Below are 14,260 nucleotides of genomic sequence, written 5' to 3'. Positions count from 1 at the left end.
AATGCATTAATTCATATACTGATTAAATTTATCGACGTAATAATGCATACAGAGCTTCAATAAATCATCAATGATCATGCATTGTTCTATAATAACTCGAACGATGAATATTGAAGAGGAATCACGCGTTTCCGGGTTTGTAAATTATTCCATAGTCAGATAGAATGCATGTACTATACTTAAGTGGGTGTTTGTATATAATAAAATGCAAAAAGCAGGAGGAAGGGGGAGGGGGGGGGGGGCAAATCTTCGAGCTGGCGAGAATTAGATAAGGCGTTCTTTTTGAGATTTGAACGAACGAGATTGTGGGAATAATGTTGGTAAAAGTAGAATGGTAAGTTTAGTTACAGGACGTAGCGGAGAGTTGTGATTTAGTTGCTATGAGTATAATGGGTTCGATAAAGTCCATTAAAAGACGATAAAGAAGACAAGAGAAAAATAGAACGAGTGATCGGGGGAGAAAGGCGAATTCCTCGAATGATTCTCCGGTCCGATGGTCCGCACAATAGATTGGGGCCACCCATGGAGTCGTGCCAACTTCCTCCAAAGCCCGAATTACGAAGCTTGCCCTATATATATATATATACACAATGTTCAGCATTGTAGTTGAAACGTTTCAGAGTATAACACAAAAACTGAATACAGTAGTTATCAAAATATTATTTCGTTAATTGGGCATAAAATAAAAACTTGGTATTGCTATAATGAATAATGATTTTCGATCGAGCTTATTAATTATAGAATATGATTTATGTTAAATGTTATACACGAACAAAATGTTTCTTTGTATAGAGCGTTCGTCAAGTTTATCCTGCGCGGGTTTAGAAAGTCGTCAGTGCGAAACTCCTTTTTACCAACGGTGGAACTTGGTGATTTAATGATTCTAGTATATCAAGTGGGATAAACCGCATTTGGGGGGAGGGAGGATGAGGGGGAAATAGTAATTTCAATTGCACAGAGATAATTGAAGACGAAGCTAAAGTCACGTTTGTACGTGTGCGATTGGGTGCAGGCAAGGGACTCTTGAAGAAGATTCTAATGCACGAGAGTCCGGGTGTTCTTAATTTTCCACGCTTGCACGATCCTGATCAATTCTATATAGTGTGTCCGTGCGAGTTAAGAATTTATCATGCTTGTAATTTTCATTGATTTTGTCTTATTAAATATTTTCTATGGTGTAGCTATGAAAACTTGCACAAATACATTTACAATAGATCTGGAGAATAATTTGTAATTATTTTTGTATTTTTAAACTCCCTAGTATATTAATTAATTGCTGTACGTAATTAGATTCCATAGGAGTATATACAGTTTCCCACGAACGATGGACATACCAATACCATCGGATAGAGGACAAAAATCTAAGTAAAAAAGATCTAAAAACTTATTTCCTAGCACTCTTGGTTAAAAAGTTATTTGCAATTAAAGATTATCGATTATAGTAGCTCCTTTCTTAAAGAGGAAGATTGTTTTGGTCGCATTATAAGGCTAGAAAGATTCTGTGAATTAAACTACTAAGAAAGACACAAAGCCAAACATCCACTTGAGAATATTGAAGGGGTTGAAAGCTGATCGGCAGTTTCGAGTGCGAGCGCCATAAAAACAATCAAAACATAAACACTTTCGGGAAAAGCTATAAGCTAAGATTGAAACTTTTGCAACTTTCGTTTAACAAATGAATTATTTATATTTTTGAATAGTGCGTATTTTTACGATGAAAATGAGTCCAAATGCAACATAATTACGTCAATTCTAGGATTAATTAATTAATAGTACCGCTAAAAATAGCCGTAATTATGTCACGTTTGGACTCATTTTCATCGTAAAAATACGCACAATTCAAAAATATAAATAATTCATTTGTTAAACGAAAGTTGCAAAAGTTTCAATCTTAGCTTATAGCTTTTCTCGAAAGTGTTTATGTTTTGATTGTTTTTATGGCGCTCGCACTCGAAACTGCCGATCGGCCTTCAACCCCTTCAATAGTCTCAAGTGGATGTTTGGCTTTGTGTTTTTCTTAGTATTTCAATTCACAAAATCTTTCTAGCCTTATAATGCGACCAAAATAATCTTCCTCTTTAAGAAAGGAGCTTCTGTAATCGATAATCTTTAATTGCAAATAACTTTTGAACCAAAAGTGCTAGGAAAAAAGTTTTTAGAACTTTTTTACTTAGATTTTTGTCCCCTATTCGATAGTATTGACATGACCATCGTTCGTAGGACACGTATACTCGGATTATTATGGTTGTGATAAAGAATAAAAATTAATTATTTAAATGTGTTTTTCAAATAATTAAATAATAGAACTGTAAACATTAAAATTATTATTAAAAGAAATGAAAATTTTATAAGGGTGATAAATCCTTAAAATAGAAACCCTGTATATATACCATATATACACTTATATACAAGTAAGGTACAGCTCTCGCGATTTTCAGATTCGTGTTACATTCGATAAATAATCCGACAGATTTATATAATTGGATATACACGTGCGTTTCCACCGAAAAAGATATCGGTAAATCACTTTATCAAAGATTGATGAAGCAGCACTCGAACTTGAATCGGTAGTGCATAAATCAACTCGTAAAGGAAAGACAGCTGATCGCGATTACTGCACGGAAGCGTGATATTTTCATTTTCCACTCCCCCGATCTAGGCCATCGAACGATGACAATTTTTTAAATAACGCTTCAACTCGAATTGGTAATGCATAAGTCAACTCGCGGAAGAAAGACAGTTGATCGCGATTACTGCATAGAAACGTGATATTTTCATTTTCCTCTCCGCCAATCTAGGTCATCGAACGATTACTGTTTTTTTAATAACACTTGAACTTGAATCGGTAATGCATAAGCCAACTCGCAAAGGAAAGTCTATCATGATTACTATGCATAGATTTTCAGTTTCCTCTCCCCTGATCTACGTCATCAAATAATTTTACAATTTTTTGTAAAGGAATAAACCAAAAATATCAATAAGGCTTTGCTGTTGATTGTAATTATTATTATTCTAACCTTTATATAATTTAAATATTATTACAAATTGAAATTTCATAAATTTCAAAAATTCTCATTGACACAAATGATTAAAGTATGACAATTTTTTAAATAAGTAAATCAATAAAAATATAATTATTTTACCAAACTCAGTATCAACTGATCTACTCAACATTTTCCGTTTGGCATCGACTCGCGAAAGACCCTATAAATCCTATGATAAATCCTCTCGATTATTCTTGCAAACACTTCCACTCTGTTTAAATATATACGTATTTTGTATCGCATATTAATTTATGATTGTTTCGCGGTTAATTTGCGGAATGACTTTGCGAATTTTCTCTTGCGATTCACCCGCACAGCGATTACTCTCTGCATGATTTATTGAATAATTGCGCGGTCAACGCGCGAGGAAAATCCAGGGAAGTAGGTTTCCCGCGTAGAAAGAAAAATTCTGTCTAGCTGGTCATCGTTGATAGAGAAACTGGAAATGACTGGACGAATAGTGCTTCGAGCACAGAACATTTTTTTACTACTCTCTGAACTATTCGCAGCGCATAATTACAAGCGAATCGAGACGCGAGAGAAACTCGAGAGTCATCCGATTATTCCATTTGTCAACCGCGAAACACGACAGGACTCGGTCAAACCACATATCTACAGGGAAATGCGCGTTTAGAAGGATTGCACAGGACGAGGGAAAGAGAAATTAATATTGCGAGATCAAAATTAATCCACTTGATACCGTAATGAAAATAACGTTTAAGGCTCTCGGCGATAGGACGAAAGAGGCTGACAACAGAAACGAGACCAGTTGAATGAGAAATCTAATATCAGACAGGTATAACACGCGTGAGAAGATTTTGCACAACGAGAACTCGTTTTTCCTCGTGCTACCTCAGCAGCCGTTTTTTAAAGGACATTTAATGCTGTAAATAATACTGTCCTTTAGTTTATCGTAATGTCTTCACGCAGCTTAAGAGTATAATATCAGTAAACATATATATAGTATTTGTACAACCTTCGATATTCAATATTTGAAATACAGTAAATTCTTGAATAATTCCTGGTATAAGAATAATATACAATTTCCAAGATATACAATCCCGAACGATTCTGGTTAAAAACAACTTAACCAGCGAATCAAAACAAACGCTTAAGCCTTTTCATCAAGATATATAAAAAAAGTTTGTGTACGAAGAACGTGCATCGAGCAATGGTCCGTTTAGAGACTGTAAACACAATCTCTTTGTCACACTGTGTTATTGTGATTTACCTAGAAGCGATCGGGCAAGAAAAGCTAGTTGTCAACGATCGTTATTACTATTAAACAGAGAAGTTTGTTGCAAAACTGATTGATATATCGTACAATTTCGATATTGACATGTGTGAAAACTCGTGAGAGAAAGAGCAAAGTATGTAACGAATGCTATTTCAATAGAACGTCCGATTGAAATTCTCCAAGGATGATTGTCCTTGTCAATAATCCATAATCGATTCAAGGTGAACGCACAACGAGGAGAGGAGATAGGTAAACAAAGAGAACGAGCAAGACGCGCGCGCGCGTTCCTCGCCAATTTCGTGGTAGCACGGGTGGCAAAAAAAGAATCTAAAGTACTCGCTGGGCGCAGACGCGACGACGTCGTTATTGATCGGTCGCGCCGACTCCCGGCGTCCGCTCGAATCTGCTCATGTCAGCCAGCCCCAACAGCAGCAGCTTTGCTCGCTCTGCTCGAAAATTCCACAGTGTGGTTCGCTCGCGTGCAAGAGCGTTTAACGGCCCGCTCGACGAGAGTGCAAGTGATACGGGGCCGAGCAGAGGAACGCCCCGGACCAGCCAAGCAAAATATAAGAAAACAGTTGGCGCGCGAGAGAGTGACCTTGCTCGTGTGTGACTCGAATTTGTCCCATGAAAAATAACCCAGGCCACTAGAACCTTCCGGAGGGCCGCCTGATTCCGCGTAAAGATACGGATATCGACTGAAGAGAAAAACGAGGCTTTTTCACGACGTGATTGAAAAGAGAAATCAGAAAAAAGTCAAGGTTTAGGATAATTTTGCGGCGAGTCGCTCGATCGAAGCTGGCGGAAAATTCGAGGGACTTCCGGTTGTACCGGAAGTACAGGTCGTCGCTTCGATTCGGGATATCGTTGTAATTGTATTGCATAGGATACGGGGAGAATGAGAGACTGAGGAGATGAGTAAATTAACAGGTGGAGGCTGAGAAAACAGGTGTTTGCGCGGGGATTTGCAAGAGTGAAAGTGACACGATCGGTCGCGTCGGTACTAAAAACGAATGAGTGTTCTAAAAGCGATCGTTTCGTGGTCGAAAGTGTGTTCCAAAGTAAGGGGGCTCCTGATTGGACGAAGGAGTCATACCTTGTTCTGATATCAGCCAATAACGTTGAAGGATCAGGCGGCCTTTCGCAAATTCATCGCAACTGCTCGACGATGTGCGATAAATGAGAAGTTTTTTCGCAAATAATTTTTTTTGCAATATTGCCAAAAATTTCCAACATGAGTCTGCTTTCCCCTACTATCGTATCTTGCCTCGCCGACGAGGAGTCGGACCACAATATGCTACAGGGTGAGTTTTCATGTGGAATAAAAATATTTCTAGCTAATCCATTTGTCTAGGAAAATCCTAGAAAATAAGCTAAGCCTCTGTTTACACTATGCAAATAATTTCAACTTGGTTAAAGTGCTACAAAAGTCTCTATTTGTTAATAAAAAAATAGAATTATATATCCTTATAAATAATAATTTGTAGCGCAATTTAGAAAATTAATTGTACATACAATATATTAAATTTATGAGATTTACTCGCACGAATTCATACATATAGAGCGAATAACCGTTTCGTGATCGGTGAAGCTTTATTATGACTTTGCATTTGCATCCTCAATCATATATCTATAATTTACCTGTGGTGAATTCTATTAGACTTATTTGACTTTACGATAGAATTTAAGATGCGTTATGCTACATTAATAAAGACCATTACTGTTTCTCAATAGAGCACCGATTTTATTACCTTAATAAACGGCGCGCAGACCGTTCCAAATAGATCTCCTTAACCCATTAACGTCCAAAATGTCAAAATTTCTTGCACGTTTTCAAAGTGATTTTTTCCTATGTAATTGGCGTTGAAAAAATTCTTGAACCACATATTCTGATGTAAAATTGCATGCTCTTTCAGAATCCGTTGCCAGAATCATGATAAAACTCACAGGAAAAGAGATATGCTCGATTGAAACATAAAAAACACCTAAATTTTCGAAAAAAAAAATTTTTAGGATTTTTTTTCGAAGTGTTACGGTGAAGATATCACCTTGCGACCGTGATCAAAGGTGATCATGGGAGTTGAAGTTTAACAGGGAATTTTTTTGTTGACCCTGAACCATCGCTTCTTTACAAAATGGCGGAAAAAACGATTTTTTTTTTCAATCTTCATCAACTTTTTTCTCGAAATCTATGGACTTTAGAAAAAAATTCATAAGAACAAAAATGTCTTAGAAGCACTCGAGAAACATTCTAAAATTTTTTCAGAATTTTTGGAGACATTTTTGAAAATTCCATTTCACAAGTTTCCCGGAAAATCAAAAATTGTCTCAAAAAATTCTGAAAAAATTTGAGAATGTTCCTCGAGCGATTCTAAGGCATTTTTGTTTTTATGAATTTTTTTCTAAAGACCATAGATTTCGAGAAAAAAGTTGATGAAGATTGAAAAAAAAAAATCGTTTTTCCGCCATTTTGTAAAGAAGCGATGGTTCAAGGTCAACAAAAAAATTCCCTGTTAAACTTCAACTCCCATGATCACCTTTGATCACGGTCGCAAGGTGATATCTTCACCGTAACACTTCGAAAAAAAATCTTAAAAATTTTTTTTTTCGAAAATTTAGGTGTTTTTTATGTTTCAATCGAGCATATCTCTTTTCCTGTGAGTTTTATCATGATTCTGGCAACGGATTCTGAAAGAGCATGCAATTTTACATCAGAATATGTGGTTCAAGAATTTTTTCAACGCCAATTACATAGAAAAAAATCACTTTGAAAACGTGCAAGAAATTTTGACATTTTGGACGTTAATGGGTTAATAGTATATTTATTATCAAGTTTCTTTGGATCTCGGCACGCGATTTATCGAGCAATTGACCCTCGAACCAGCGATTAATATTTTGACGCTCGCAACATTTCTGAGACGATAAGAAAATCCACTATAATTAACAGAAGCGTGTTATTATTATTATACCGAGGGTCGATTAACAATAGCCAATCCTATAAATTTTAATGTGATAATAGTTATGAGAGGAAAGTTCCGGTAGCACTTATAAATATAGTCTTTAATAAATAATTTATCGAGGATTAAAAATGTTTAATTCAATGTTTCTTACTGGTACAACAATTTAACATTTTTTTATTGATCAAAAATTCTTGTAATGCTCTTTGAATGATAATGCAGTTTCCAAATAAATAATTTTCAATTCTTAATAATTTATTTAATAATAAATACATTTAAAAATGGCAAACAAAATTTTTTATTACAATTATTCACACTATCCCAATTATTACGTTTGACCGACCATAATTAATCGGTCACCCGGTATAGTATGCCGTTCTCGAAATTCTTCCTCTATGATTTAGAACCTATACTTTCTCCACACTGTAAATAAAATCTATCAGTACCATCACGAAGGGAGAAATACTTGTAAATTTACATTGAACAGCAAAATAATTATTTCCAAAACTGCTAAAATCTTAAAATTGTAAATTTGCAAAGACACACGTCCAGCATTGTGTTGGCTGGTTACACAGGTTGCCCACGTTTATCTTTGTAATTTGACACAATCAGCTCTGTATACAACATTCCACTGACGATATGCAATATCATTCGATTATCATCCTCCAAATTAATTTCAGACAAAACGTTAAATTGCACCAGTTTACTGCAATGTTTCTCGGAAATGAGATTAGCATCAGAGAAATATCGAGTTGCTGCTGGTGGGACGCAACGCGGATATTTAGATAAGGGCGTGGAAACTGGATACTCTCGATATATATATGGGAAAATTTATTTTACAAAGCGTTTTTTAGTTAATTGGGAGAGTAAAATCCTGTTTATCGTTTTATTCGGTTCAGTCGTTTAGTAAAATTTACGTAATATTTTAGTGCGTGTGCGTACTGTACATAGGAGTCTCAGGTATACTATATATATATATATATATATATATATATATATATATATATATATATAGTAGTGTATAGAGGGCGAGCCTCGACAGCATCCGGAGTCAATCAATAATGCACCATTGTAGCATAGTCATAGCGAAATAAAGAACGTTATATATAAAATTAATGCGAACATTCTCAAATTTTCTGCAGCTAATAACAACGAAACAGAAAACTTTAAAATTAAAAAAATAAACATCAGTTTTTGCTGTAAAACCTTATTCTAAATGCAAATTTAAAAAATTTTCTAAAAAGTTCTGTAACAAAAACTAATATCTCTTATATAGCTACAAAGATATATGCATATTCTTATATGTAAGTTATGGGGTGTAATGTAACCCCCCCCCCTTCGCACTTTAAAAAATATTTTATATAATTTCGTAGCCTATATATATCAACAGTTATTCGTACCATCAATAAATTTAGTTTATCGATATCCAAAATAATTATTGATAGGTTTGAAAATTACATACAATTTTTCTCTCAGTGTGCTATATATATATTCGAGGAAAATAGCAGTGACGAGTAATTAGATAATTCGGGGCTAACCGTGCGAGCAAGACTATAACTGTCGAGATATTTCTGCAGTAGCATTAATTCCCTCGGTGTATGGAATTTTATTAAAAAGAAAAAGAATGGCGCAGAAGCTATAATTCCGATCGTTAAGGCTCGATGAGAAGGAAACTGGCCGGGATCGTTCCTGATGGACGTGACTGGCGAACGATCCAGCCAGGAGGCACACTACTATATTATTCTTGCAAACGGAAGCTTCAACTGTGACCCACTATTCCCTTGACACGATCGAAAGATCGCAGAATATTTTTCAAGTGGATAACACCGAGAGATCACGATTCGTACCAAGAATAAATCTCCGATCGAATATTATTCACGTTTATCCTACTGATTTTTATCTTATTATATAATATTATTTATTGCAGGCGAAATCGATCGGGCTTGATCATCTCAGAAACGTATTTTTGTCCATGTTAGAATTTTTACGAAATTGCAGAAATATATTGTTTATTATATTTTAAAATTATAATTATAGTTAAGGTAGGTTATTCGTCGATTTTTTTGCAAATCCTGAAAAATGTAAAGGTTATATACGTAGGAGTTGTTGGTCTCCATCACGCTTTACTGGACGCGGATTAAAACGTGCCTGTTTGGTACCAGATGAGATCCACGATACTCGCGATCCAGAGGGGAAATGTACCTACGCGATGGACAATGTGGAATGGAAGGAAATGTATTATACGTTTGTACGATTGTATAACTGCAACTTAGAAAGTGTCTATACAAATTATATACGAGATCTTATACTTAAAATGGAACTAGATTGCCAGTATCGATTTTAGAAATTATTACGAAAGTTATGATTGTACTCTTAACACATTTGTCATTGCTGAATTTAATTCGTGAAATGTACAAATTTCTTTCTTCCCAGTTGATATTTGAAAAAAATTATTTTTATCTTTGCAAAGAAAATTTATTTTTGTTTATAATTATAGGTTATTTAAATAATAAGAAAATGTGAGTCATTAGGTGTCACGTGAGGGGTGGAAACCCACAGGGTGTGTTGCCATGAAACACCCTTCGTTTATTCGTGTTACATGCGTTGCTACTCGCAGGAAACTCGCACCTGTTCCTGCACTTTGTAGTATACACTTGTATAGCCCTGCATTGATACTGCAACGTTTATAATTCAATTGAAAAAAACGTCACTTCTCTAATTTTAAAGCAAAATTCAATATATTATTTTGGACAGTGAGTGCAAAATTAATTAAAATGTAGAAACAAAATGTATAAATTTTGAAATATTTTTAATAGTTTATAATTCGATTTAAGACGATTATAAATTTGTAAATTAGTTCATTTTGCACTCGATGCTTCGTACAAAGATTTCCTCGTTGACAGATTTAAATTCAACGAAAGAAAATTGTGTTTTTACGAGACCTTACTCGTGTTTCCAACACTCGAGGCTTCGCAAGTATAATTTCGCAGAAATTGAGCCACTCGGTCCCTCTTCTTCTCCCCCCAATCTACACTCGCCTTTTGTGAATGAGCAACGTGTATATATATATAGTAATACAAAGTAGCACTTGCCACCTTTTTGCTGCTCATTGTTTTCTTAAAGTCAGTTCAAAACAAAATAAAACTCAAAAATATAAATAAAACACCAATCTTCTATTTTTACATCTCAAAATGCCAAAATCTTTATTGTTCCTTCAATATCTGCAGATAAAAGAGCGAAACGCGTTGTTCCTGTAATTTCTTACTTTCCAATAACTAAACTTTATTTCTTACAAATTTACCACTCGAGCATTTCACCCTTTGTAAAACCAACGAGTCACTCGCCACGAATTTTTGCTGCATTAAAAAATATTAATCTGCGTTTAAAGAAATAAGTTCGAGGTAATGGTTATTAAAAAAGTAGAAATAGGTTGAAATATGGAGATTGAACGAAGCTAATAACAGCGGCAATGGAACTAATTACAGTGTGTTTCAATGGGAGAATCGTGAATACCACATTGGGCAAGCGGCGTGTACACGCATATAATTAAATGCGCAATAAGAGAGGCGGGGAGTAAAAGCGAGAAAGAAGCTTCGTGGACAATTGAAAAATGACCCATCGCGTCTTCCCATGGTCCGCAAGGTGATAATAAGCCAACTCGGCTACAACAGCTTATCGAAGAATGATTTTGACCGTGTAACAGAAATCTCCGAGCACACGGCTACATAATTAGAATTACATAAGAGAAATTTCGGCTTGTCATTAGATTTCCCATTGTGCCACATTCTTAAAGTCACGTAATGAAAAAACGAAAACAAAATGCCAACTCCGTGTTACATCGTACAATGTCATGCACCTGCGAATATAAATCCCAAGACTCGTATATGTCACATTTAAATTAAATATAAAATTGTCATTTAATAATCACAGAAATAACTTGTGTTTTTATTCAACAAAGTGACGCAACATTGTTTCTAAGATAGAAAATAGAATAAAATAAATTCATATAGGTATAAAGAACAAAATTATATTTATCGTGCAACGCGAGAATCTTGTATTTATTTAAAAAAAGTGTCAAAAATAAGTCTTTTAGACTTCTATATATACATATAAGACGCTTGTTCCGTATTGGTGTTTATATATACAAACGCGTGTTTGCGCCCTTCCCTCGACACACCGATTCGATCGGCGAGTGAATATTTTCAAGCGAAACGACCAAAGCGAATACGTCGAGAATACTCGATTCAAAGTCCTCCATAAAGCGCCACGCACTATTATTGAATATAAATGTCCATCTCTCTCCTCGCTCGCGTAGTTTCCGCTAGAAATTTCTTTACAATTATCTGGCGCAAAAAGCCTTTCAGCTGTACAGCAACAATCGTCTCACGATCCAGCCACAAAATTCTATTACCAAATCGTGTTTATTTAGAGTGCTTAGGAGAATCATCGTGCTCAGCAGGAAGTCGCGAACGAAGCGGCAAATCTTTTAATTGTTATATTCGTAACGAACGAGCCTCTTTCACCGTGGTTAAAATAAATTCCATTCAATCTACCCTGGATCGTTAAGATCGTTAACGCGATCCTTCAATTTAACACAGTCTCGGGATATGCTATAATTGAAGCTTCTTATATATATATACATAGTGTGTACCACTTGAAATGATTCAGAATTTAAATTTAAAGCTCCTTTTGTCCTCTAAATTCTATTTATAAGAGACTTTTTATACAATCTTTGAGAATGCAAATTTAAAAAATTTGAAAAGACTTTTTGTAAAAATGTCTTGAATAATTATGAGAGATAAATACAATTTTATTTCTATGGTCTTTGTCGATTTAAGTACACCCTGTATAATACTTTGCATATTCTCCCTCTCTCTCATCTCGAATATATAACAGTTGATCCTGTAACTTCATACCGACGATCTAAAAAGTTTATAGCCGCGTGATAAAAATCTCACTAGGTTTTCTTTCGTTATGAAATATCGCAGACTTGGCTACAATTCATTATCCAAACCAATTTGTATATCATTTATCGTGAGATAAATTGGAATCTCTCGATACAATCTTTTTCCGCGACTAATAAAGTCCAACGCTGATTGTTTATCAGAGAACTAGTCTTATGATTTTAACCGTGGGCAATTAATAAATTTCTTGAGGTAGAAAGTGAGTTATCGATTTTTTTCGCCCAACTTGTATACAAAGTCCCGTCGATTTTTATCACTCTAAACTTTAACACAGGCGTGATTGATTTTATATCAGTTCTCCAGCGAAAGTTCCAACGTTGGCTTTGGATAAGGATCGAGCAACTTTGTTGTATTCTTTGTTTATATGTTTGTTTTTCGTACACGAAGTTGAGTCACAATCTTGTCACAAGCTACCGGTGTATGCAACATAAATGATACAATTCGTTAGTCGCAGGGTGAAAGCTCGATCCGAATCGATAGTACGGTGTTTCGCGAAAGAAACTCTCTCGTAACCTGCCCGTTATTATTCTTTCTTGCACGAATAACTCGATAGTTCGATCATCGATTGGTGTACAAGTAATAGAAAATTTTGTCCTTGAATCGTATCGTCCCGATTAGTCGGAATTACGGTGAAAGATTGGTAAAATGTATAATGGATCGGTTGAGTGATTTTTCGCTAATGAAACGTCATTAGGCTAAATGATCCAGCAGCGTGGTTAATGCTAACGATGTGAAACGGAATTGGCAAATGGAATGCTCGTTAAACCGGAACCAGCGATAAACCTATACTATGAAAATTCTAAAGAAGGGGGGGGGGAGGATTCACTCTGCGAAGCTTTAAACGAGAACTCCTCTGGACATGATTGCATACCTGTAAACACCTTACAGTGTTAATATAGGATCAAGTCACGTGACTTTCCAATTAATAATAATATAATCCTCCCATGCGCAATAGACCACCCAAGACATCTCTATTATATCAAATCCTCTGAAAGAAATGCACGCTTTCTTTAATTTCTTTTGTCTATATCGATCGTTGTGATTTATTCCTTAAAAAATTTCAGTGTGAAAATATAATTTTAGTTCTTGCGTTTTTTATATACTGATGAAATTTTACATCTATAAGATTGGTTATAAATAGTACACCCTGTATAGTTGATAGAATTTAAAATTGTCAATATAAGAATGCAGATTTTATCGTTGCGCAAGATTTCGTGACCTCTGTGTGCACACACGTGACACACAATGTTATTATAATTCTGTCCTACTAGGACAGCGAGTTTGCGAAATGGTCTCAGGTTGACAATGTGAAAAATCAGGAAATGCTGACCGCAGTAATCGCAGGCGAGGTGTAGGATGAGAGAAGGAGAGGAGGTGTGGGATTTTAAAGCCACCATAAATTAGCCGGAGGGCCTGGAGGACGCATAGTGCAGTGCAGTGTCCCATATGTCATATCCGGCTTTCGACCTACGCTGCGATTCTATCAGAGAGGGGGAATTTTCCAAGTTATATCGAATAATTCCTGTTCCAATTATTTCTCAAGAAAAAAGCATCGTAGGTTTCTGCTCTTTGCGAAAAAGCTAGACGTTTATATATATATATATATAGTTAAAGAAAAACTTGTCAAACGGGAAAGCGTGGTGGCTGACTGACTTATTTTCGACGAATTTCCCAGCGATCGCGAGCGAAGCGTTTCCTGCCTTGTTAAACTTCATTCCTTTTAGCACAAAAGACACGCGTGCGTTTCTCGACGTACAAACACGGGACACACAACACCAGTCATCGCGGGAAAGTGAAACGAGCTCCTGCTTGTTTTTGTTTTTCTTTTTTTGGCTTCCTCCGTGAAACACGCTCGTTCTCTCCGGCTACTCTGCTTATAAGTACATTTTACATCTTCTATTAGGATTTTTTATCAAGACACACACTCTCTCCTTTTTATTTATTAATCGCACAATTTAATTGACAGAGCGATGTGGGGATTTTTCTAAGAAACGATGATGGAATACTAAAATGTATCGAGAACATTTTCGTTGGTTTGACGAAGAATCAAGGAGCACG

General features: G+C 35.5%; 1 protein-coding gene across 2 annotated transcripts in view; it reads left to right on the top strand.

Moving 5' to 3' along the window:
• The window catches only part of centrocortin (cerebellar degeneration-related protein 2-like), a 43,252-nt gene that overhangs the window by 4,918 nt on the left and 24,074 nt on the right, over positions 1 to 14,260 (top strand). Inside the window, exon 1 of one of the 2 annotated variants that reach the window (XM_066742331.1) lies at positions 4,691 to 5,585. The exons of the other annotated variant lie outside the window; for it this stretch is intronic. Coding sequence (XP_066598428.1) covers positions 5,516 to 5,585 — 70 coding nt within the window. The 5' untranslated portion in view covers positions 4,691 to 5,515. Of the gene's footprint in view, positions 1 to 4,690; positions 5,586 to 14,260 lie in introns of those variants that run through there. 2 annotated transcript variants of the gene reach the window in all.

Source organism: Prorops nasuta, unplaced genomic scaffold (genome assembly GCF_024137725.1).
Source record: "Prorops nasuta isolate Cenicafe-Biocafe unplaced genomic scaffold, Cenicafe_Pnas_1.2 PNAS00030, whole genome shotgun sequence".
In the NCBI taxonomy this organism is placed as follows: Eukaryota; Metazoa; Arthropoda; class Insecta; order Hymenoptera; family Bethylidae; genus Prorops; species Prorops nasuta.
Note: the sequence above shows the minus strand (reverse complement) of the source record. Positions and strands in the feature narration are given on the sequence as shown.